This window comes from Fringilla coelebs (assembly GCF_963513975.1).
Source record: "Fringilla coelebs genome assembly, chromosome: 3".
NCBI lineage: Eukaryota > Metazoa > Chordata > Aves > Passeriformes > Fringillidae > Fringilla > Fringilla coelebs.
The window spans coordinates 105,046,557-105,070,523 of record NC_140030.1 but is presented as its reverse complement, the minus strand read 5'-3'; the positions used below and the strand labels follow the sequence as shown (position 1 = coordinate 105,070,523).

General features: G+C 47.9%; 1 protein-coding gene across 2 annotated transcripts in view; it reads left to right on the top strand.

Annotated features, from left to right (window-relative positions):
* The first annotated feature begins 1,999 nt into the window (after positions 1 to 1,999).
* Positions 2,000 to 23,967, top strand: part of ACSS1 (acyl-CoA synthetase short chain family member 1) — a 35,214-nt gene continuing 13,246 nt past the window's right edge. For both annotated transcript variants that reach the window (XR_014616029.1, XM_084202414.1), the window contains exons 1-8: positions 2,000 to 2,347; positions 5,571 to 5,667; positions 13,762 to 13,961; positions 15,097 to 15,272; positions 17,176 to 17,328; positions 18,949 to 19,096; positions 19,349 to 19,486; positions 20,073 to 20,165. Coding sequence is in view for 1 of the 2 variants with exons in the window: in XM_084202414.1 (XP_084058540.1) it covers positions 2,053 to 2,347; positions 5,571 to 5,667; positions 13,762 to 13,961; positions 15,097 to 15,272; positions 17,176 to 17,328; positions 18,949 to 19,096; positions 19,349 to 19,486; positions 20,073 to 20,165 (1,300 nt within the window). In the remaining variant the exon portion in view is untranslated. The remainder of the gene's footprint in view (positions 2,348 to 5,570; positions 5,668 to 13,761; positions 13,962 to 15,096; positions 15,273 to 17,175; positions 17,329 to 18,948; positions 19,097 to 19,348; positions 19,487 to 20,072; positions 20,166 to 23,967) is intronic.

Sequence of the window (23,967 nt, the reverse complement as noted above, 5' to 3'; positions counted from 1 at the left end):
TCTGTGACCTGTCTTTTATCCAGCACCAGCCTTTCCTGGCACACTCAAATTACCTAAAAGGAGAATTGCTGTAATACCCCTTGGTCCTCAAAAAGTCAACAGCCTGATGTGCCAGCCTTCATTCCCTTGTTCAGGAAGTCATGGGTTGAACAAGAAGCATTGCAAAGTCTCAGGGACTCTTTTCCTCTTTCCTCATCTCTTTTTGAGGCAAGAAAGGAGATTTGGGCTTGTGCTTGGATTGAGCAACCCATCTCACTGGGGTGATCAGACTGGATTTGGGTTGTGTTGCTGCTGGCCATGGTTTTCTCTGAGGAAAAAGGCAGCCAAAATTTGAGAGCAGGGGATGTTCTGGTGAATCATGAGCAAAACAAAACTTCCTGGTAGAAGAGGAAAATCAGCCTTGGTGGAAGAAAACCAGAGAAAGGTTCCCAGATTTCAAAGGCTGCAAATGAAGCAGGTAAGCTTTAAGGCCAAATATTCAAATTCATACTTTCTTTTTTTTTTTTTTTGACAACTCGTTTGTTTTGTTTTGTAAAAAAACATTCCTCCGAAATCCTGAAAGGAGTAGGATTTGCATATGAGTCATCTCTGATAGGAACCTCTTGAGCAATCCTTGGGCAAACCAAGCGAAAGCTGAAGCGCTCTCCGTGCCCCTGTCTGGCACCAGGTGGCACACGTGCTGCTGCTTGGAATTTAGGGCTTGGGCAAACCGAAAGTGACAGTCAAAACACAACGGAGCAGGATCGAACTACAGCAGCCATGTACTACTAATGCCAGCTTTGCAAGGAAATTAAAATTGTATTTATTCTTGCTTTTTGCCTATAAAACACAGTAAAAAAAGTTCAGCAGTGTCAGAAAATCTCACACAAAACTCACAAAAAAGGGCCTGGTGATATATTTAGAACAAAACCCCACAATTTTTTTCTACCACTGCTAGAAGAAGCTTCATAGTGTGCAGAGTTATTTCAAGTTTTTAATCTTGAACATGAAATGTGTTTTACCTACCCAAACCCTGGGGGTGAGTAGAGTTGGTGCTCAGGTAGTTTGGCACTTCTTAAGGATGCCCAGACCATGCCACTCTGAGCTTTCAGACTTTGTGCTGGGAGGCTGGACCAAGCTATCTAAACGAATTCGTGCCAGAAAAGAGCTTGTCTCTACTATAGACAAGGAATAATCTCTGTGCTACCTGCTGTAAAACCTTGCTACTCATTGTTGAGGGTTGGCACCATGAAGTCGGGGTGAAATCTGGTCCCTAGATTAATATGGAGGAAGAAGTGTGATCCCAAAGCCAGGGACTCCACGTTATGGTAATGATGGTGCTCGTAGGGCTGCCGAGTAAAAAATGGAAGCGTACGCTGCTTAGAGACACCCACCCCATTTTGAGCAGAGGGGACAGGGTTAGGACTGCTGTGTGTATGGTGGTGTACGAGGGCACAATATGTTTGCCACCTACCCAGGAGCACAAGCACTGCTTGTGCATGGGGACTGTGCCACCGGCGGCGCTCACTTTGTGCTCAGTGTCCGGTAGATACGACAGCGATAGCGTGTGTGTGCCGAGAGCTGCTTTTTATGTTAAAGTGCCTGGCTGTACCTGGGCAACCCTGTTGTGGCGGTGAGGATGTGAACTGGATGTGAACTGGGCGCCCCTCTGCCTGCACATCCCCACAGGGCAAAGTGCTGGGTCTTTCTCTCCGGGTGCAGCCGTATCTCTGGGGGTGCTCCCGGGTGCAGGGTGTCCCTAGGTGTGGGGTGCTCCCGGGTACGGGGTGTCTCTGGGTGCGGGATGCCCCTGGGTGCGGGGTGTCCCTGGGTGCGGTGCTCCCAAGGGTGCGGGGTGTCCCTGGGTGCGGGGTGTCCCTGGGGGCGGGTGTCCTTGGGCGCAGGGTGCTCCCGGGGGTGTGCGGGCTGCGGCGCTCCCGGAGCCGCCCCGCCGGGGCAGCCCCTCCCCGCAGGCGGTCTCTCTCTAGCTCTCTTTCGCTCGTTCGGTCGCTCCCTCTCGCCCTCCCGGTCCGGGCGGGCGCGGCGGGGACAGCGGCGCAGGGCTGTGTCCCCATGGCGCTGGCGGCCGCCCGAGCGCGGACCCTGCGCGCCCTCAGCTTCCCCCGTCCCCCGGGCCGGGTCCCGGTGGCGGCCCGGAGCTGCTGCAGCCCGGCGGGATCCCCCGGGGCGCTGCCGCCCGGCGGGTACCGGGCCTGGCGGGAGCGGGCGGCCCGCGACCCCGCCGCGTTCTGGGCGGACGTGGCGCGGGGGTGGCTGCGCTGGGACAGTCCCTTCCACACGGCCTGCCAGCCCGGCGAGACCGCGGGGTCCGCCCGCTGGTTCCTCGGCGGCCGCCTCAACGTCTCGGGTAAGGGGTCCCGGCCGCGCATCCCCCCGGTGGGGCCGCCGGGCTGGACGGGAGGCGTTCCCGCGGGGAGAAGTTTCACCGTCGCCCGTTTTTGGGGGTGAAAACGAGGATTTCGGTTGGGCGGCGCTGGGAGGAAACAAGCCAGGAGTTGCGAAATGCTGGAAGCGGGGAGAAAATCCGAAGCCGGGATAACCCTGGCTGAGCCTCTTGCCCGGGCGCTGCCGCTCTTCGACCTGCGGAGATCGGCCCCGGGATGGGATGCTCAGTTTGGGCTCTGCCGGGTGCTGCCCGTGATGGCTCAGGACGATCCACAGGTGGGGAACGGTCCCCAGGCTTTTATGACAGAAGCTGCAGGGTTTTTGTTTTTGTTTTGTTTTTTTCTTTTAAACGAGGATCTTGGTCTTTTCCTCCAATGTCACCGCTCAACATGAAACAAGAGTAAAATTTTCCGTGGCTGCGCTGACTGCCTCTGAGTTTTGTCCGTGCCATGCCTTGCCCTGAAGGCTCGTGTGTGCTGCGGCTGTGCTTCATCCGGTGGGAGTGAGCCCCAGCCCCATCCAGGGTACCACGCAGTGGTGATGTCTCTTAGCAGGGATGAACATTTCTGACCTTCATTTCCTGCTCCTCGTGGAGGGCGCTGGGGCACTGGTTCAGTAGCGCAGTAACTGTAACATCTCTGGCCACTTTTTTTTGACAGCCATAAGAGAAAACCCTCCTCAGGTCTTCCAGAGAGCACAAGGGAGTGTCTCCTCCCAGGGGATGCTGCCCAGCAGTGGATCCCAAGCCTATGGAGAAATGTGTACAGCCCTGTGCCCAGCACCCAGCAATCAGAGGATTTTAGAGTTTTGTTGGCATTAATTCCTGGTGAAAGGAAGATCTTGTCTGAGCACAGCCTATCAGGGGTCTATTTCTTTCCTCTGTAGAGTGGGATCAACACTTTCTTCTGGATCCCGTGTCAGATCTTTGATACCCAGATATTGCTTGGCCTTGGGTCTGGTTCCTCAGCAGGCAGAAAATGCCACTTAAGTTTTTATTGCATACATAGAAGGAAATCATTGGCCTTTGAAACAGATGCACAGAATTAAACAGGTTTGCTGTTGCTGGTTTTGTTTTCAAGCGTGATGAAGGCAGTGTGGGGGGGCACAGGAAGTGGTATTTTTTTCAGTAGTTTGCCACAGCCAAGTGGCTGTTTTTCTCTTAGGAGATTCTGATTTCGTCCTTTCACCTCTTGATTTGAACACTGTCTGTGCAGAAACATGGCAACAGTTCAGGTCCCTGATCAAGAACATCCTGTGTGCACGTCTCCCAGCACAGCTGAACCATGAGCAACTGAGTCATCTGATGCTCTTTGCTTGGGGGCCCTTGCAGAAGCATTTTGGGGACCTGTGAGCTTCAGGGCTTCTGGATTTCTTGTGTTATAACTCCTGGCCAGGAGAATAGCCTGGCAAACCACTGCATTTCCCACCAGGACACATTCTCAGGAGCTTGTCTTACTGAGATTAATTGTTTCTGAGCAGTCAAGGAAGCAAGAAAATGTATGGAGAAACCACTAGGGTGTAGTAGTAAGGGGAAGGTCACTAAATTCTATTTTGTAAAATGAGCAAAAGGCTCATGTAAGCCTAAGATCAGGAAGGAAATAATAGCACTTGGCTCTGGTTCACCTGCTGGTTCTTACTGAGCACAGGGCTAAATCCCCCACTTGGCTCAGCCAGGGCTCTCAGCAGCAGAAATTCCCTCTGAAGGCTGTTCTGGCTGCTCATGAGTAAGAAAAGTTGTTTGGGCAAGGAATGCCATTTTGTGATGCAGTGTAGCGTGGCGCTTTATGTGAGGGTGGAGCTGTGAGGAGCTTGGAGGTGGGAGTTGCTGCTTGTTGTGGACCAAGCCATGGACACAGGCAGAGAAAACCAGTGTATAACTGCTTAAAAAATTCCCCATTTGGGCTTTTGTCCTCTTGTATCATATTAGGATGGCTTAAGAAATGGCTTGGTGTTATTTTTATAGTACTGCTGCTGGGTTTTGCATTAATAATAAAAGACTTTAAACAGCTGAAGGACGCTTTTTCAAATTTTTGAGAATAACACTTGGTCTTGCAATGAAATGTGTTAAATTTGGAGGAATTTCTTTCTCTGTGCACCTTTAGGGGCTCATTCCCACCCCGTGTGGTGGTGTGATGGTGTGATCACAGAAGAGCCAAAGCTACTACAGCACACAGCTTTTTACAATTTATCTAGAAAAATGAAATCCTTTCCCATCAGTATTAATATTTCCAAGAAATATGATCTGAAATCCAGCAATTTTTAAAAAGGTTTTCTCTGAGTTATACAGCAGTGTCCATGACTAGTTGCCTGTTGAAATAAAGTAACTGCCTTTGAAAGATTACAATGCAATAAGTAAGTGTCATATAGGCTTGGAATTAATATTTAACAAGAATGTTCTCTAACTATCAGGCAAGTTACTACTGGACATGCAGGCAGGTTTCTTTTGTGGATTCTATAAATTTCTTCAAGTTGGGTGCTCTCCCTAAGTCCTCCATTTCAAGTTGCTGAGGGGGACAGATGCACCTTTAAAAGGTAATTTTATACCTTTAAATTTTAGGAGGTGGCATACACAGCCTGAGACACATTAATCTTTCCCATGGGTCTGAAAATGTGTAGATGTCTGAACTTTGAGTTTACCACAGATCCTACAGTTTTAGACAGTTCCAGTTAGCGGAGGTTCAGCTCTTTGTTATACCCTGGAACAAAAATGTTTCACATGAGCTTTAATTAGAAAATCCAAATGGTGCAGTGCTAAATAAGCCAGCTGGGGAAGACTGTCCGAGTTCTGTAGTGAAATGCTGCTCTGGGGAGCAAAAACATCAAAAGGGTGTCTTGCCTTTGTGCTGCTGGGAGCAGGGGAAGGATTTGGGCTGCCTTCAGTTTAGCCAGTGGAGCTAAATGGCTGAACTGAGCCATGAATTCAGGCCATGTCTGGATTTGCCATGGCCTCTCATGGGTATCCATCTCCAAGGCCACTGTGCCAATTAAGTGTAGAATTTGTTGTATAGCTTTACTGGAGCTGCAAATGCTCTCAGTTCCTCTGTTATACATTAGTGTGTGTCTAGCAACCCAAAACCTGATGTTTCGTCCTGCACTTGCTTGCTGTTGCACTTGACCCAGCTAGGTTTGCAAAGCACCTTTCATATGTTCAGGCTTTGTTTAAACCTTTGGGGTTTTTTTTACAGTAAATTGCTTGGATCAGCACGTCGAAAAGTCTCCAAACAGAGTGGCTTTGATTTGGGAGAGAGATGAACCTGGCACTGCAGTGCATGTCACATACAGGTATGGCACCTTCTCACTTTGCCTGGCAGCGTGGGGGACTCAGGAAATGGGATTTTTTTCATCTGACAGTTTCCTTTTTGCTTGCTGGAGAGACACAAAGGGAAATTTCTGTGAGTAGCTTCTGGTTTCTCAGAGTAGAAAACACCTTGAGTTGGTGGTCAACAGCTTGATACTGAGCCCTGGCTGGAGGGCATTTTAAGCTCTCCATGTTTCTCTTTCCCATCCTCAGTGCAGTTTAGAGCAACCTTGAGGCTGCTCTGAGTGACACTGACTTGTAATTGATGCCATAGGTTGCAGGGTTTGTTAGAACATGGCAGGTTTAAGCACATTTCTTTTCTCCTTGCTAGGTGTCCTCATTCAGGAGACAGTCCTGCCTTTTACATCATCTCTGCCTCTAGTGAGATTTAAATGTTTCCCAGACTTGTACCTTCCTCAGGGCATGTTTTAGGGAGCCAAATGTTTGAGCTGCTGAATCTCAGGGAGCCAGATGTTTGTTCTGCTAGATCAGAAAGCGGAGGAGATGAGGAATGTCCCTAGCATCAGAACCTTTGCAGAATGTTTTCTGGAACTTGTTGGGATTCTTAGAGCTCCTTGGGTCAGAATATGTTCTAGTGGCCTGATTAATCTCCAAAATTTATGAAAGCTCCTGGAATCATTACTCATTCAAGTGAGGAAAGGGGTCAGCAGGGAGGAGTGGGTGTAAAAATAACTTTGAGAGGTTAGTGCTCCCTGCAACAGAAATAAACACTGTCTGATCTAAATCTCTGAGAGGAGTGCATTGGTTTTAATCTTGCTATTGTTGTTTGGCAGGGTGTTTAGGCCCGTTTTGTAATAAATATGTTGTAATGAGCTGGGCAGCTTGGCTAAGTGCTTTTGCATTTTGCCATTCTGGTGGTAAACATGGAGATGGAGCCTGAGGTTTCTCCCGGAGTTTATGTATGGTATGTTTTTCTCCCAGGTTTGTGCACTTTTACCTCTCTCTTTGTGCCTCAGGCACGAACACTAGGGGTAGGAGAGAGGTGACAATTGTGCTCAGATCAACCTGATAAGAGAAGCAGCCCAACAGACAGCACAGCCTCATTCAAGGCAGCTCTAACCTCCCCCTTAGGCTACTACTTGAAATGTACTGAGCTGCTGCAGACACTCAAACATCTTATCTGCAATCTCTGGAGATAAGGGACAGCTTTTCTGAACAGCAACAGGACTGGCTTTTCCCCCCTGGCCGTGCCCAAGTTGGGCATTTGGAAGAAAGTATATTTTCAACCTGTGGGATTGTGATTGCTGTGACACGAAGACGAGTAACCCAGACCTGAAAACTGAACCCTTCTTTGTGCAGCCTTACAGAGACACAGTGACTGCTACCAGAAAGGAGAAAGACCTACTGGCAATCCCTATTTTCAAACTTCTGCCTGTATTTGAGAGCCATGTTTCTGTTTCTGCCTGATACTCTGGGTCAGGTGTGACTGCATTTGAGTTTTCCAGAGACTTTGGTCCTACCACGTGGTAAAACAGGTCACTTGGTTCTCTGCTTATCTCATTAAGGCAGGAATAGCTTTGTTGAAAACAGCAATACCCTATGAGCATTTTGCCTTTTCTGTCATCTTTGGGCTGCATTTTTACAGGTTTTAAATGGGTCAGGAAGCTTTTCCCACAGTGTGTTGGCATCGAATTCCTTTTGAGACAGAGCTCAGTTGAAAACCTTTTGCAGTAGTGCCTTCTTTCAGCTGGAAATTTTGTGAGGGAAAGCCTATCAGAGAAGGAGGTGGCCCAGAAGCTGGGATGCTGGCAGTTCTTGGTGAGCCTTCTGCAGCACATCAGCCTCAGCACAAAGGGGGAATCAGAGGGATGCTGGGCATGCCTTGGCAGAAGAGACATGCCCCTTTCCTTAGGATCTGGATGCCCTTTTAATGGCACAGCAGCCTCAGAGTAAGGACTTGGCACTCTAGGAAAACAAAGACTTTAATTTGGGCACTGCCTTACGGACCAGCTTTGAGTAAGGTCGTGGATTCAGCTGGGAGAGAGCTGTCCAGGGCTTATGTGCAACATACTGCAAGGCACTCATTTCCTCATTATCTGCTTTGCAAAGCTTGCTGCTGTGAGCTGCTTCTCCTCACAGATAAGCCCTGGGCAACACAAGGAAAGACGCAGCTGCTGGCCTGGTCGTCTGCCTTCTCCTCTGGGAATTGTCAGGGAGAAGAAAATAGCTGAGTGCTGGCCCTGTTCCCATCACAGCCTGCAAAGGAAGAAGGTGGATGTGCAGGAAAAGGGCTGGAACAGGCTTTCTCCTCCCTGAGGAAGGGAAAAACCTTCATCAGTGGGTTGTCCTCCATGCAGTGGCTGGAAACACAGCTGCACTGGAAAGTGCTGTCCCAGCTAGCTCACCTTTGGCAGAAATAAAAGCCTCAATTTTCCTCCACTGTGGGCAAAGAGCTGGTGGGCTGTGCTGTCAGTGAGCCCACATCCCTGTGCACACTTGTCAGCAAGGTGGGCTGTATTTGTGCAGCAGAGTCCAAGTGCTGTGTGCTAGGGAAGGAATCCAAACACCTGCTGGTGGGCAAAGATACCCAAAGCCATGGGTGAAACATTTCACTTCTGCACCAGGAGATGATGGCTGCCCTTACAAGGTCAGTTGTGGTGATCTTTTTCACTGCTGAGTTTTGTCTTGTCTCTCTAGCTGATGCAACTCAGCCTTTCAGGAAAAAAAATTGTTCACTGGCCATTTTCTGCTTTTTCTTCCCTGTGGGTTCCATTTCTATCAAGTAGAAATTTGGCTGAGTTTCAGAGCATCTCTGGTTTTGAATGAGAAGGCAAGAGACTTGGTTTTTTTACTGCTTTGTAACAGCAGAAAGACAAACCTCTTGGGCTTTGGTGGCTGCAGTCAGCCGAGTGGGAACAGGTCATGCAAATCAGTTTTCCAGAGGTTCTCTGGCTCTCCAGAGGCTGAGCCACCAAAAGCTCATTGGCAGGGCAGTGGCTTAGCAGCCCTGTGGTGCTGTGAGCTGACAGCTGAATTTATTGTCAGAAGGGTCCAACCAGCCCAGGAGTATTTTGTCCTGCTCTGTGGATGCTGTCAGGGCTCAGGGCCTTGGAAACCTTGCAGAGGAATTCCCCGGTGCGTTGCTGAGCCTGGCTTTTTAAAGGTCCTGTGCCTTTGAAAAGCAGGTGGAATTGGTGGCTGGGGCTGTTGGGTTGCAGCCTCTGTAAGTTCAACAACAGGATGTGTTGAAGACAGCAGCTAAAGTTCTGCCAGCCCTCCCCCTGTCTGACATGGAGTTATTTATTCTCTCTGGTGCTCCCTGGTTTACCATGGTCTCTGCAGTTTATCCACCCATGACCCAGTGGATCTGCAAAATCCCATGGCTGTTATCAATGGGAGCTGTGGGAAGTGAGCAGCAGAATGCATTAGCTAGCCTGTTTTTCAAAAGGGTTGCAGGTCTCAAAAGAAGGGTGATCACTTTGGTGCAGATAATGTTGCTGCCAGAGAGAGAATTCAAAATGCAAAATACAAAGTAGGGGGAAAGGAAAGCTGAAGGACCAGAAATCAGGGTCCTAGGTAGGTGGGAGAGAAGTGGTTGGACATCTTCATGAGCAACATGACAGCTATGCCTTTAAAAACCCAATGGATTGCTCAGCCTGAGCTAAAATAGATGAAATTGTGTTGGAGATCACAGTGAAGACTGGAAGCCATGCTGGTACTTGCCATTGGCAGCAAAACTCTTTTCCAGAGCTGCCTTTGTAAGCTGAGGTTGCAAGTACATCTTGCCCAGGCTTGAGCTTTCCCCATCCAAGACAGCTCATGGATTTTTTACTTTCTCACCTGAAAAAGGTTGCAAGGGATTTCCCTTGCCTTGGGTTCAGGATATCTGCAGGAAGGCTGGGCAGTTGTTCTCTGATGCCCACTTTGGACACTCAACCTGAATTTTCAAACAGTTTCAGCCTAATCCACACTATGGTTCCTGGAAATAAACTGATTGCTCCCAGAAATAGTCAAGCCAGCTTTTGTGCCATGACAGCAGAGAACATGGCTTGGGCTAAGGCTCTAAACCAGGTACTGTCAAAGCCTGTACATGGCATTGAATGTATTAAGGATGAGTCTAGAATAATCTTGCAAAAGGCTGCTTCCCAAAGAAAGTCTTGCTGCAATTTTTGTTTTTATGTAAAAGGAACTGGCTTCCTTTGTTGAGAAAGCTGTACACTGTCTTGCTGTGGCAGAAGGTAAATCAGACTGACTGGAAGGCTGTTTGTGCAAAGCATCCCTGAAATGCGTCAGAGAAGGGCCACGTGGTGCTGATGGGTTTTACAGGAGTTGTTCCAGACACTGCACTGAGCAGTGGGCTCTGGAAGCTGTATCTGGGCAGGGATCTGGGAGAAATATGGTCTGTCAGTTCCTGAACAGAGATGTGAGGGCAGGGAGAGGAGTGCTGTCTGTCAGATTAAACAGAAGGCCTGAGCAGTGATATGCTGGCTCTGTGGGAGGGCCAGCCTTGTAGGTCCTGTGCTTAGGAGTGATGCTGTGGTAGCTGAGGAGATGCCTGCATAGAGAGTGATGAGTCTGGAAGACAACAGGCTCAAACCTTGTCTATGGACAAAATGGAAGCACACCTTATGGAGAGAGACACAAGAGTTAATTATTAATTTTAACCCTTAACACTCTAATCTTCTTACTCGAGTCCTAAATCATATAGAAAGAAATAGGTTCTGTTGGTGACCACTGATACCCACATTTGTCCAGCAGCAGGTCCTCATGTCTCTTTCTGGTCCTTCATCTGTGTTCATTAATGCCTCTGCCACCTTCCTGGCTTGCTTTGTTCTAAATGCACAGGCTGGATCTATTGCTCTTTCTCCTTAGCAAATGGTCTCCCCTTCTGGTGGCTGCTTCCCCGTTTCTCCTCTCTGCTCTGACACTTTACCCACTGGAGCGGTGTTTTTCTGTCCAATTTGTTCTCTTATTTGCTCTCAGCTCTTGTAATTTGCTTTTGCAGAGGATCCTCAGACTGCTGTTGCCATGGACCGACTCTGTGGTTTCTTGGTTTCTCAGCCCCCTGTCAGGAGGGCCTGGGCACTTCCCTTTGCTTGCAGCACATTTCCTTCTCCTGCAGTGGCTCTGCTGAGATCCTCCTGCTGTCTGCCCTGCTTGCACAGAGCCTGCAGGAGCCTCTGTGTGCCCCCTTTGTTCCTCTCTGGTGGTTATTCCTGCCTCCCTGTGCTGAGTGCAGTGCCTTGCCCTCTCAGAGATATCCTGCACTGAAATCCTTGGGCATGCAGGCAGCAGGTGGATGTGCCATGCTACCAACACATCTTCTGGCCATGCCACTGCCTCTGTGTCAGGGGTTTGAGGGTTTCAGTTGCTCCTGGCTCTTCTCACCTTGTGGGATGCAGGAACTACAATGCCAAGCTTGGCAGTAGCAGCAGATGGGGAGGGTGATGGTGGCTGTGGTCCCCTCCTGCTCAGGTTGTTTAGGTGCAGTGACTCTGCACAGTGCTCATTCCTCCCCAGGATGTGTCTGGGTGGAGGACTGACAGTGTGTAACACGCTGCCTCCCTGTTAGATAACCAAATGTGCTTGAAGGAGTCAAGGGAAGGATTCCTGACACAGTATTCCTGCTAACTCCCTTTCCTGAACTGGAGAGCAAGCCTGACTTGCTGCCACAGGAGCCAAAAGACATACCTGATGCTCAGGGATTTCTGGATGTCTTTGTTGGAGCTCTTGGCTTCACCTTTTCCTCGCCTGTGTGTCCATTCCTCCTCCAAGGCCTTTCTATCCCAGCATTTCAGCATACAAAGAAGAGGCAGATAGATCCATGGGTAAAGGCTGATCCATGTTGTCTGTCACCTCACTTGCACATGCTCATTAAGCAAATGTCAAATTGGGGTTGATCATAAAAAACAATGAGAGCTTCTGCCGTTGTGGTCACCAAATCCTGGATAAGCAAAAAGAGCAAGAGGAATCGTGGAGCTGCTCAGAAAACAAACCTCAGCCAGAGATACTCTGGCATTTCTGTCTAGGAGAAAGGCTGCAGCTCAGAAAGCACTTGAGTATTTTTCATTGCAGATAAGTAGTTTCATTTTACTTTCTCACAGCTGTCTCTCTGGGGCTTGCTTCCCTTCATGTGCTTTTGTTTTGCCTCTTTGTTATTTATCCACATTGAAATTTTTCTTCAATGTAGCATCAGATAAATTCCAGACTAGAAAATGTGGCCTCTTTTAGGACAAGGCACCAAACCAATGGTTGGCTGGGAATTCATCATTGCACAGAGTCACTCAGTTCATGAGCTCAGTAAAAGCAAAATAATAAATCTGACTGACTGTGCACCTCCATGGTCATGAGGGGCTTGGGAAGAGGTGTTCAATGTTGTGCTTTTGAGTTTAGGCTGATCTTCCACTATAAGGGGTTAGGGAGAATTCAGTCTGGGGTGCAGCTACTCCATCTCTGCTTTCTTCAGGCTTGTGGTCACCCTGCAGGGGCAGCTGTTACCAGCTACTGCCGGAGAACAGGCACTGAACATGTCTGGCCACCTCTCAGAGTTCAGAAATGGACTCTATACTTGATGCTACAGGAATAGTCTTAGAATAAATAATATGAAGTGCTGTGCCTTGGATTTGTCTCATTTTCCTTGTCTTCTCTCTTGGTTTAAGACAAGTTAAGGGGTTGACACTCCAAAAATTACTTATTCTCAGCCCATAGTTTTGATAAGGTGTTTCCAGAGCAGATCACTTCAGCTTTTATTTCCAACTTGCAGGGGTTTAAAAAAGGGAACAAAATAATTTTTAATGAGCCAGAAAGAACTTTTCATTTTATTTGCAGCTTAGCCACCAGTTGAAAATTGGGGTTTTCTTTGCAGCTATTGCCAGTTATGGAAGAAGAGGATACCTAAGATAAGGATTCATGCCTTACAGCTCATTAGGGAATACAACCCCCTGCCAAATTAATATATTTGTTAAAAGTTATGGGGGTCCCTGGTGTTATAGCTTAGAACCCCTGAGGGTTCACAGGTGTCAGGTGGATGATGAACATTCTGGAGAGTAGGAGATGTCTCTCTTCTCTGGGTCTCAGTACGCAGAGGATTTGTGAACCCAAAGGACAATTCCTGGCAGACTCTGTCAGTCTGCTCCTCTGAGCTGATGACTGGCACCAGAAGGAGTGCTCTGCTGCCCCTTGTCAGCACCCTGTGCTGCACCTCCTCCCTTGGCATGGGAGCACTCCTCACCTGGTACTTGTTCCCACAGCGCTTCCACTGCAGGCACACAGAGCTGTCCATGGCAGCATCGTGGTCCCAGGTGTGCCTGCAATTCTGTTATCCCATGTGCAGGCATCAGAATAAGGGAATGTGCAAGCTCTTGCCCACAAAGTGCTTTTTCATTCCTCAGAGGAATGTTTTTGCTATTGTCAGCATGCCATGGCAGAGTCCCATGAAAAGAGACTTTGTTCCCGTTCTTGATGTTCCCGAGTTTCTCTGTGCAGGAGTGGCAGCAGTACCTGCGTTCTGCAAGGCTGTTGGGCTGCAGGTGATCCAGCTTTGATGAGAGTCTTGTAAAATCTGCCCCTCATACAAGTGCCTCCAGAGTCCTCCTTTCTTTCCTTGTGCATGCAAACATGTTCCTTACCCTTGCAATTTGAAGAGAAGCTCCTGGTTGTGGAGCACTTCCAGCCGTTGCCCGACTTGAGCAGTGTGGCAAATCTTTGGACAACACTTCCATTTCATCTTGTGTTTATCCCACTTGTGTTCCCAGTGGCTTCTGGCTGACCCTCATGGGGAAAAAAAAGGCATCAGGAGTGACTGAAATGAGCCCTGATTTCCGGAGGCAGCATGACAGCACCTGGCTTGCTGCCTGCTGTGGCCGCGTTACAGCCCGGCAGCTCTGGACAGTGCCTGCAGCTCTGTCCCCTGTCCTTCTGCAGCAAGCCCCACTCTGCCCTTTCCTCTCCTCTCCTCTCCAATGGCAGGAGGAGCCTGCCCCAGGCCAGCCTTCTTTAAGATGCCCTGAATGAGGTGCAGAGGTGCAGCCTCACTCTGCCCAGGTTGTTCTTTTCTTTGCTCGCCCCGTGTATATCGGGTTGTGCAGTCGCATGACAACATTCCTTCTGTGCCACAGGGAACTTCAGGATCTGACTTGCCGCCTTGCCAACACCCTGAAGAAATATGGGATCCAGAAAGGGGACAGGGTGGCCATCTACATGTCTGTGTCCCCCTTGTCAGTGGCAGCCATGCTGGCCTGTGCCAGGATCGGCGCTGTTCACACCGTGGTCTTCGCTGGATTCAGCGCCGAGTCCTTGGCTGGGAGACTCATGGACTGTGAGTAGATGCAGCCTGGGGAACAAACACCTCTGTTTCAGTGCTCCAAGGCATGTCCCAGCCCTGTGTTCTCTTGGCAGAAAGAATTTTCTTGCTTCATTCTCGCCTTGCAGGGCAGTTCACTCTCCCCTGCAGAGTGCAGTGAGGAGCCTTTTCCTCACTGCGAGCGACACGTGCAGTGTCCTCTGGCCTTAGAATACTTAATAAATTGCTTAACATTCAGTGTACTCTGGTTATTGCTTGACAGCAGTGAAACTGGAAGGAAAACCAGAGCTTAGGGATAGGGCCTGATTTGTTGTTTTGCAACAAGTAATTGCAGTGTTTCTTTGATACTCTTGGACAGAACTAATTCTGCATTCTCAGCTGGGATCCTGTGATTTATGTGTGGTACTGGAAGTGTTGGCAGCCTGCCCCTGCTCTGTGAGCCCTTCTACCAGCAGACAGAGCTGTTCTCAGCCCCAAAGTACTTGTGTATTGTGATTAGGTAAAAAGTGATGCTAAAAATAGCAACAGAGGAGGGAAATAGCCAGTGGCTCATGCCCTAGCAGTCACATCAGTTTCTTTGTGGCTAGTGTAGGGGAATAAGTTTTACAGAAATGGTCATGTTCTTTTCTTCTTCTTAGTGGAGTTGATCTGCAGAGAGCAAGTGCATGTTTTAGTTATCCCTCACACAGGGAGCTGGGAAGAAGCTGTTCTGCATGTCAGCTTTGCAAGGCAGGGATGGAGGATTGAAGCTGCAGTGAGTGACACTGAGGCTGGATGTTGGGAAAGACTTCCTCACATTCATGGTAGGCTTTGGAATGGACTGCTGGGGAGAGGATAGAGTAGATGCCATTGGAGTGTTTAGGAAGATGGAAGGGATAGCTGTCAGGAGTGGTTTAGCTGGAGCAGACCCTGCCTTGAGGTGGGGGAGATGGACTGGATAACCTCTGGAGGTCCCAGCCACCCTTAATCTCTTTGTGTCTCAGGTTTTAAAGTGTTTTCACCAGTGACACTGACTAGTTTTGACTGACAGCAGTTCTGAGTGTTTGTCACACGTGTTGTCCTATACACCCCCCCCAAAGAAATGAAAGCTGGGTGTGCATACTAGCCTGGAAGACAGGCTGGCATGTCTGCTAATTCTTTCTCTTTTCAGCTGGATGCAAAGCAGTTATCACATACAACCAGGGAGTCAGGGGAGGCCGAACCATAGGGCTGAAGGCAACCGTGGATGAAGCTGTGAAGAACTGTCCAAGCATCAAACATGTGTTTGTGGCTCAGAGGACAGATAACAAAGTCCACATGGGCGACCGTGATATTCCCCTTGAAGAGGTATGTTCTTGTTGGATAACTCTCTTTAGGTCTGAGTGTTGGCCAGGATAATCTTTCTCTCTGTAAGTGCTTTTGGGACCTGAGTTCTGCTCCTTGCAGCATCTGGATCTTCATCCTCAAATGGACTGCCTGTATTTACAGTCTGCTAGGACTGGGAGTCCATGCAGCTCAATCTGTGTCTGGTCTATCTCAGCATGGGCAGGGGTTGTGCTGCTCCATTTCAGAAGTCTTGCAAACAGTGCTGAGATTTCAGGAGCGATTCCTGAGACCCAGAGGCCATGGAGACCATCATGGCTGTTGTTATTCTACCATGTTCAGACACTCTGTTAGGGATTGCATGTGCACACAGACACTGCTGAAAGGCAGTGCAGAGATAATGAAGTTCCTAGAGAGGCTTCATCCAGACATGAACAGTGTTGTGGCTGTCCCATGATGGCAGAACAGCAATGGCTTGGAAATATTTAGAGCCTGTGCTTCCTGGGGAAGAGAACAGCAGTTGTTTTTATGTGTTTAGCTGGCACACATGGGATTCCAGCCTAATGCAGAATAGCTTTATCAGTTTGCTGGCAGCAGTAAACAGGAACTACTCATGCTAATAATGCCTGGAAAAAGCTAATCTGCTGGCAAGATCATTGCTCAAGAGTCTCTGTGGTGGTCACACGAGATAGGAAGAAGTACTAGTGTAAGTTAAACAGAGAAGACAAGCTTTACTCGGAAATTGTCTTACTCCTTACTCCACAAAGGATGTTCTGATTGTTTTCCTTGGTCTGCAAACAGCCTGAGGTGCCTTGGTGATCCAAGAGCTGAGCTCATCCCATTGTCAGTTTTGGGGTCTAAAACAAAACAAGAATGAAACAGTTATTGATCTTTACAGCAGCTGTGCTTTCCAGCTCTTGTGCAATGGCTCACTGCAAAATTTAAGCTCGTGTTGTAATGGAGCATATGAGGATTCCATCTTTGTTTAAGAAACTGACAAGTCAGCCTGAATTGGCAGTGCTGAAATGTCATGAGAAATACCTGAGATGAGCAGCAGTGCTGTAACTCAGAGGCTAAGAATTACATTTTGTGAACTCTTCCTATTTTATTAAGCTTTGTTTGTCAGACACTTTTAAACAACTGGACCTACTGATGGTGATGTTCACTTGTAAATACTCTGTGTTTACAGTGTATTCTCATAAAAAGGCAGTACCAAGAAATTCCTCCAAGGAGCCACCTAATAATTCTTGTAGGAATTATTCATCAGGACAGTACAGATCTCGAGAGAGGCTCTGACCTAGCAGGGCATTGCATCCTTCCCTCCTGTGGTTCTGACTGTGGGGGTGAGGAGAGGATCTCACCCAGCTGGCCAAACAGGGGAGTGTGAAGAGAGTGACAGAACCAGGAGAGAAAAGCACTCTTCTTCTGGGTAGAAAAATTAGAATTTGAGGATCAAATGGACAGGACAGTCATCCACTGCTGGGGCCAGGGAAAGGAGATGAACACACAATTTAACTGTAGCACTGCAATTTTTACAGGAAAAGGAAAGTACTAAGCAGTACCCAGCCAGCCTTGCTGCTGCTGTCAAGTCTTTGCAGTCACATTTTGGATTCCTACCAGCACCTTGCAAAGGCTTGAAGTGTAAGCAGCTATGACTTACCATTTTTTCCCCAGAAATGTTATTTTATCTGGCCAGTTCTCCTTGACTTCTCTGCCCAGCAGAGGTACTGGTGGAAATGTTAGATGCTGTGGTAGGAACCTTTCCACCAGGTGAGCCCATTTAAGCTATGATATATCCATGGACATTTGTGAGGGGCAGCAGCAATGGTGGCTCTTGTCTCTGGATGCTGTTGCCTTGCCTACAGAGGGAGTGATGCTTGGCTCCATATAACCAGTCTTTCTGTCATCACCACGTTTCCTTTCTTAGGAGATGACCAAGGCAGATTCCACCTGCCCTCCAGAGAGCATGGACAGTGAAGATGTGCTCTTCATGCTGTACACCTCAGGCAGCACTGGGAAACCCAAAGGAATTGTTCACACCCAGGCTGGGTACCTGCTGTATGCTGCTCTCACACACAAGGTAACTCAGCTGCCTCCCCTGAGAAAGGTTCACTTACCTTTTATCAGTGCTGACAAGAGAGACCTGGATCAGGGAGGAGTGCTGCATTCTCTGCTTGCTGCCCAGTTGGCTTATTGGTTGTAAACAAGCTAGAAAACATCTGAGCTGTGTAATTAATCTTCAGGATTTGTTCTGAGGAATATGATGAAACCTGAACATAGAATTATGAAAGCGAGGAAATGGCAGCGCTGCTCTTGCATTTAAAATGTGCCAATGTTGGCTGCCCAGAATTTGCAGCTGAGGAGATTCTGGAAAGTATCTTACTGGCCTTGGTAATGTGGATATTATTGTAGTATTGGCACTGGGATGCTGCACTTTTTTTATTTCAGAGAGGATCTGGGCTCTTAAAAGAGCCTCTTCACATAGTACTTGTCTGAAGAACAAAAATTGCATTTCTCCTCTTGTTGTTGCACTTCTCTTCTGCTTTTCTGGGTGATCTAGGGAAAATGTTTTAACCTCCTTTCTCATGAAAATGGAAAGAGTCAAGGCACTGCTTCTTGAAGCTTCTGGTCTGAGGTCTGCATATTAAAAGGTAACAGTGAAATGAGGAGAGGACTGAGGACTGTGGTGAAAGATCTCCATCTGGTTTTAGTGGTATCATCCTTTTTGTAATCACACACAATTCATGTGAAGGCTTTCTTTCTTTAGGCTGACATGGTTGAACTTTTAGAAGATTTGAATGTTCAAGTGTCAGCCTTCTCTGCATGAAGGGCATTTTTTTGATAGCAGCTTTTCTAAGTGACAGCATAAACACCAAGGCATCTCTTTCTTAGTCCAGAAGGTAGATCTGCACCTTGGTGCACTTTCTCCACCTGCAGAGTGCATGAGAGGGAAAGGCACTTGGAAAAGTAAGGTGGGAATTGTCTTTTCTAGATAAAGGGATCAGCTGACCTGTGTGATCTCTGTGGTCTTTGCACTCACATGTGACACTCTTGTCACACACTCATGGGCTTTTTTTTTTTAGTTCTGATCCATAAACCTGACTCCTTATGAGTCAGGACCTCTTCACCATATGGTAGAGGAGTTAGATTTACAGTGGGAAGCATTTTCCATATCCAAGAGAAGATAATGAGTTCTCCAAGATCTTTATCTTGAATTTGATGAGCATGGAGAGGTAGCATCTGGAAAGTGATGCAGCTAAGAATATTTCTCAGTAAATGTTGGCACCTATGGGTTCCTCCAGATCTCTCCTGGAAATCTGTTGATATTGGTGAAGGGTCTGAGACTCTGTGGCCTGCAGTTTCCCTGCGACTCAGAACCAGCTTTACCTTGTGGACCACCTGGAGCAGGCAACCTTAGGTATCCAAGGCTCTGAGCTTTGGCTGGAGCTTTGTTGCTCCGGCTGAGCAGCTGCTGGTACAGCTGTGCTTCTTGTCTGTCTGCAGACGTGCCAGGAGCCTGGGAGCCCTGGTACTGCTTCCTCTGACTGCCTTCCTCACCCCAGGCTGCTCTTCTCATGTCCCACACCCTGGCTCCACTTGCCCCCTGCACTCTCCTGCTCCCAGCTGGATGCCCAGCCCAGCACCGTTCCTCTGAGCACTTCCAAGAGGAAATCAGCTGGCCTTACGTTTATCTTTGCAGTATGTGTTTGACTACCAGCAAGGCGATGTCTTTGGCTGTGTGGCTGACATTGGCTGGATCACAGGACACAGCTATGTCGTGTATGGACCACTCTGCAATGGAGCCACCTCTGTCCTGTTTGAAAGCACTCCGGTGTACCCTGACCCAGGTGAGGAAGTGGTGGGAAAAGGTTTGGCTGGATGTGGCAAAAAGAGGTTTAGAGACCTGTCCAGTGTGACCTGGGAATACAACACTCAGGAACATCTGTGAATCCAGGGCAGGAAAAAGAAGCTGTCATTGCTTTTGCTGTGTACTCGCAGTAGTAACAGCTCCAGCTTTGGCTGTTAACCTTTCAGCTGAGGGTTTGCAGCAGTATGTCAGTGCTGGAAGGAAGGGTAAAAAGCCAGTTTGTGATTTGCAGGTCGTTACTGGGAAGTGGTGCAAAGGTTGAAGATTAATCAGTTCTACGGCGCACCTACGGCGATACGCCTGCTGCTGAATTATGGAGAGGAGTGGGTGAAGAAGTATGACAGATCTTCCTTGAGGGTTTTGGGTTCAGGTAAGGGACATGAAATCTTCATCTGAAAAAGACAAAGAGTTCTAGCTGGGGAAATGAAGATGCCAGAGGAGCTCAGCTGATCCCATGGAATTTGGTTAGAAAAAAAGATGTTAAAGCAGGCTCTGTGTCTGGCTTTTCAAATATTTTCTCAGCAGAAGAAGCAACAAAATCACATTTTGGATCCATTGAACTTTTGTATGATTGCCTGTTTCCTAGATTATTTTGCAGGATCACATTCTTGACTAAAAAGATTTATCTAATGTTAAAGGGCATCACTTGGAATTTTACTGGCACAGGTGACCCAAGCAGCATTTTCCTGCATTATTTCCTATTCTGGAGGTTCTTATTACATGACCTACATTGATGAGTTGCTCTCAGTGATATTCATTTCTTGCCTTTTGGCCCTTCTGGAAAAAGTCAGTCCTCAGTTACACGAGTGCATCGCAGTCCTTTGTGCATCCCAGGAAAAGTGTGCTGAGCCTTCTGCTAGGAGATGATGTGCTCAGCTTGCTGTGCACCAGGAGGGAGGATGAACTGCCTGCAGTCTCCTGGCTCTCAGGTTATTTTCTTTCTTGTTTTGGTCCAGTGGGAGAGCCCATCAACAAGGAAGCCTGGCAGTGGCTCTACCAGGTGGTGGGAGAAGGGCGCTGTACCCTCGTGGACACGTGGTGGCAGACAGGTAAGGGGCAGCCTTGGGGGGCACAGGGGACCCTGACCAGTGGCAGGGCACTGGTGGGGAGAGAGGGGTTAACACATTTCAGTTTGATCCAACAAGTCTGTCAAAAAAAAAACCCTCCTGGCACTTGGATAAGCTTTTGAAAGTCACTGGGGAGTTTCTGCACAAAACAGCAATGTTATGTGCAGAATGTCTTTTACAACATGTAAAAGCAGTAGCAGTGTGGTTTTTTTTTTTGTTTTCCTCTAAATATTCTTTGATATTTTGAGTGCTGGAAAATGCCAATTGCTGCTAGAAATATGAGGCAGAGATTGAATTTCTGGGCAAAGCTGGCAATAGTCAGCTTGAATTGCAAAACTCATTTTCAGTTTATTAACTGTACTAACCTTGTTATGGTGTTATCATGCAAAAGCGTGATAACTGAAATCACCACATAGCCACAATCTATACTTGGGTGTGCTTTGTTCTCCTTTCTGGGAATGATCAGGGCAGGATGGAAAACTCAGCTGTGTGGTCAAAGGGACCTGGTGCAACTGCTCTGGCAGATTGGAAGGGAGTGAGGGGAGACTTGCTGGCTGCCCACCAGGTGGCTGGAGGACAGTGGCCATCACCCAGCAGGGCTGCTGAAGAGCACCTTCTCCCTTGATTGAGTTGATATTCTGGAGTTGCATTGGCCCTGGAGCTCTGATGCCTCAGAAAGGATGCACGTGTGTATTGGCAGCATGCTTGGCCCAGCTGTGTGCAGCTGTTGAGGTGTTTTTGCTGTGTACAAGCTGCTGGACACAGTGACTGCTGTCTCCAGTCCAGCAGGAGCAGAGCTGGCCTCTTCCTCCTGCCCCCCTGGCCAGCTGCAGGGAGAGGCCATGGGCTGTACCCAAAGTGGGGCTGGACTGCCTGGTGGGGCCCTCTGCTCTAAGGAGCCCTGCAGCTCCTTCCTGGCTCCTTCCTCAGCACCCAGTCCTCTCTTTTCTGGGCACCAGCACTCAGGAGTTGCTAGAGGTGTCTTGCAATATGTCCTTCTCAAGTCATGAGATCCAGTTTGCCATGGAGACAGGAGCACAGCTGCTGGCATTCTGCCTCTGCTGAAAAATAGTCTTAAACTACCATTGAGCAGCATGTTCATTCCCTTTCCAGTCAAGCTGCTCCTGATTTTGTCCTTATTCCTGCTAGCAGGCTCTCTATCTCAGTGTGATAAATTTTCTTCTGGCACACAGCCAAGTTCCATTTAATCCAGACCAGACTTGCAGGCTCTTATTTTTTTTTTTAATTTTCAGATTTGAAATAAAACCACCTCAGGATTCAGAGCAGCAATGTTAACTGATATCTACTTCACCTACTGATTTCTTAAATCTTTCTGGTTCCTACATGCTGAGCAGAAGGGAAGATGACTGGCTAGGTCTTTGCTCATCATATGCTTTCTTCCTCACTGCTCTGAAAGAAAACACCATGGAGAAGCAGTTGATTACTGCACATTGATGTAACTGAGAAGAATCCAGTTTTGCCCTAACACTTGTTGGTTTGTTTAACTGGCGCATGGAGTGTTATCTGTTTCCTCCAAAGTACAGTGTTACATCTTGTATTAAGCTGTATCTCTTCTGGGATGTTGTCAGGTGAGGGGTTAAAAAACACCCACTGGAGAGTCTGTTAGTGCAGAGTTCTTGGTCTTGCCTTGAACCAGGCACGGGTTTGTAGGTAAACAGTTACCAGCTCCTGGAAGCATAATTAATGATAAATATTCATGACATTGATTTTATTAGAAAGTGGAATCAATCTTTTTCTACAGTTGATGCTTTAATGAAGAGGAAGCCAATTTAATCTTGGAAAGATTATATCTGCCATTTAAACATGAAAGGAGCGTGGGAAGAGATCACAGGAGCGCTGTGATGGATGCTGGCTGTGGTCCTGCAGTGTCACCTTTCCTATACAGTTTCAGAATAGCTGGTTAATTGTGCTGCCATGTGCAGTGTCCTCCACGGGACACTGCTCTCCAAAGCAGCAACCTGTTGCCAGCTAATAAAGCCTGGCAGGCATCAGCAAATGGTGATTTAAGAATCCACTTTAAAGTCTTTGGATGAGGCAAATGAGTGAGAGAGCAATTATGAGAAGCAATTTTAAGAGTGTGGTGTGTGCAGATGAAAAATTCCTATGGATCCTGCTGTTAAGGTATCAGGCTGTGACTGACAGGAGTAGAATCAAAGCTGTTTGAGTTTTAGGTGTAGTTCTTCATGATGCAGAAGAGAGACTAGGTATTTTCACTTTTGTCACTGATTTCACAAAAAAAAAGCAGCCATGAAGAGTCTTGGCTTTCTGTGCTTGAGATGACCCCCAAGATATTGGAAAGTCTTTTCTTTCCCAGCCCTGCGACCGAAGGAGAAGCCAAAATTTGTTGGTTTTGCTTGTCAAGGTTGTTTATTTTCTCTTATCTAACACATTCTTTCTCTGACCCAGTGAGGTCTGTCCAGCAGGTTGGGTTGTGGCACAGTGCCTGCCCTTGGGGTGGTGTTAACTTTTTATACTAAGAACTGTGTGTTCTTTATTTACAATAATTTTCCAATACCTATCACCTATGTTAGACAGTCTGTCTCTACTCTAAACCAATCCAGAAGTGTCGCCATCGCAGCAGAAGATGGAGGGCAAGAAGAAGAAGGAGGACAGGACATGCCCAGATTCCTCCATCTTGCCTCTTGAACCCCCATTCTAAAACCCCAAAATTCTACTTTTTCACCCTGTGACAAATTAACTATCATTCTACTCAAACCCTTGTGGCTTGTAAATCTTCACACAAAGTTGGTAATTTTTTGAAAGGGCTAAAATCGAAGGCACAGGTGTTTTTGACTCTGTCCAAGGTCTCTGAGCCCCCTGCCAGGCCCTTGAGTGATCCAGGGCAGCCAGAGGAATGTTCTTGGTCCTGACAGAAGGGAAGCTGGTTTTGAAGGACATCTTTGAATATCCCATGGAAGCTTTTGTTGTTTGCATTGTCTCACATTGGTTTAGGCTGGGCTGGTGCTTCTGGAACAGTGCAGAAGCAGTCACTCCAATCTGTCTGTGGTGGCAGAGAGCTCTACTCTGCTGCCAGCCAGGATCTCTCCATGGCAGAGGGGAGCCTTGTTCAAAGCATCCATCCCCTGCTCAGACTCTGCTGTCCTTGCCCAAAGTCTGGGTGGGTTTGTACCCTGCTGACAGCGTGGGCACAGGCAGTGTGGAAACACAGCTTTTCTCTGCCAGCTCTGCCTCTGAATAGAAATGCTTCATAAGGGCAGAGTACAGCCTAGAAGTTTTGCTTGATGTCATCTGTCAGCAGCTAAAACAATTTATAATAGGTCTTCCCCTTGCAAATCATTTTTAAGGCACCCTTGCTACCATGCAGCTCCCTCAGGAGTGAGACTTTACTGTCTGGTGTGTGGCTGGCCACAGGATGTGGGGGATGTGGCAAACATCATGCTGAAACCCAGCCCTCAGTAGGATGAGGACTGGCTTAGCAAGAGCAGCCTTCAGCTCAGTCAGGGTCCCTGCTCTGATGCAGGTTTTGTCTGTGCAAGCAGAGGGCAGCAGGTTCTTCCTGGAACAATTCAAGCTATTCTTTTCAAAAGTTACAGAAACGAGAAGTGAATGCATGCCCATCGATGAAATGGGAAATGCTTCTATGTGTGAGCCACATGTGAAAACATTTGCCGCAGATCTAAAGCTTAAGGACATCAGAGACCCTTCTTCAGAGCTGAATGCAAATTCAGGGTCAAAATCAACCATTCCCCCCCCTGGTTTCAATTTTCACAAGCTCAGCAAATCTGCTAGAGGAATGCACTCT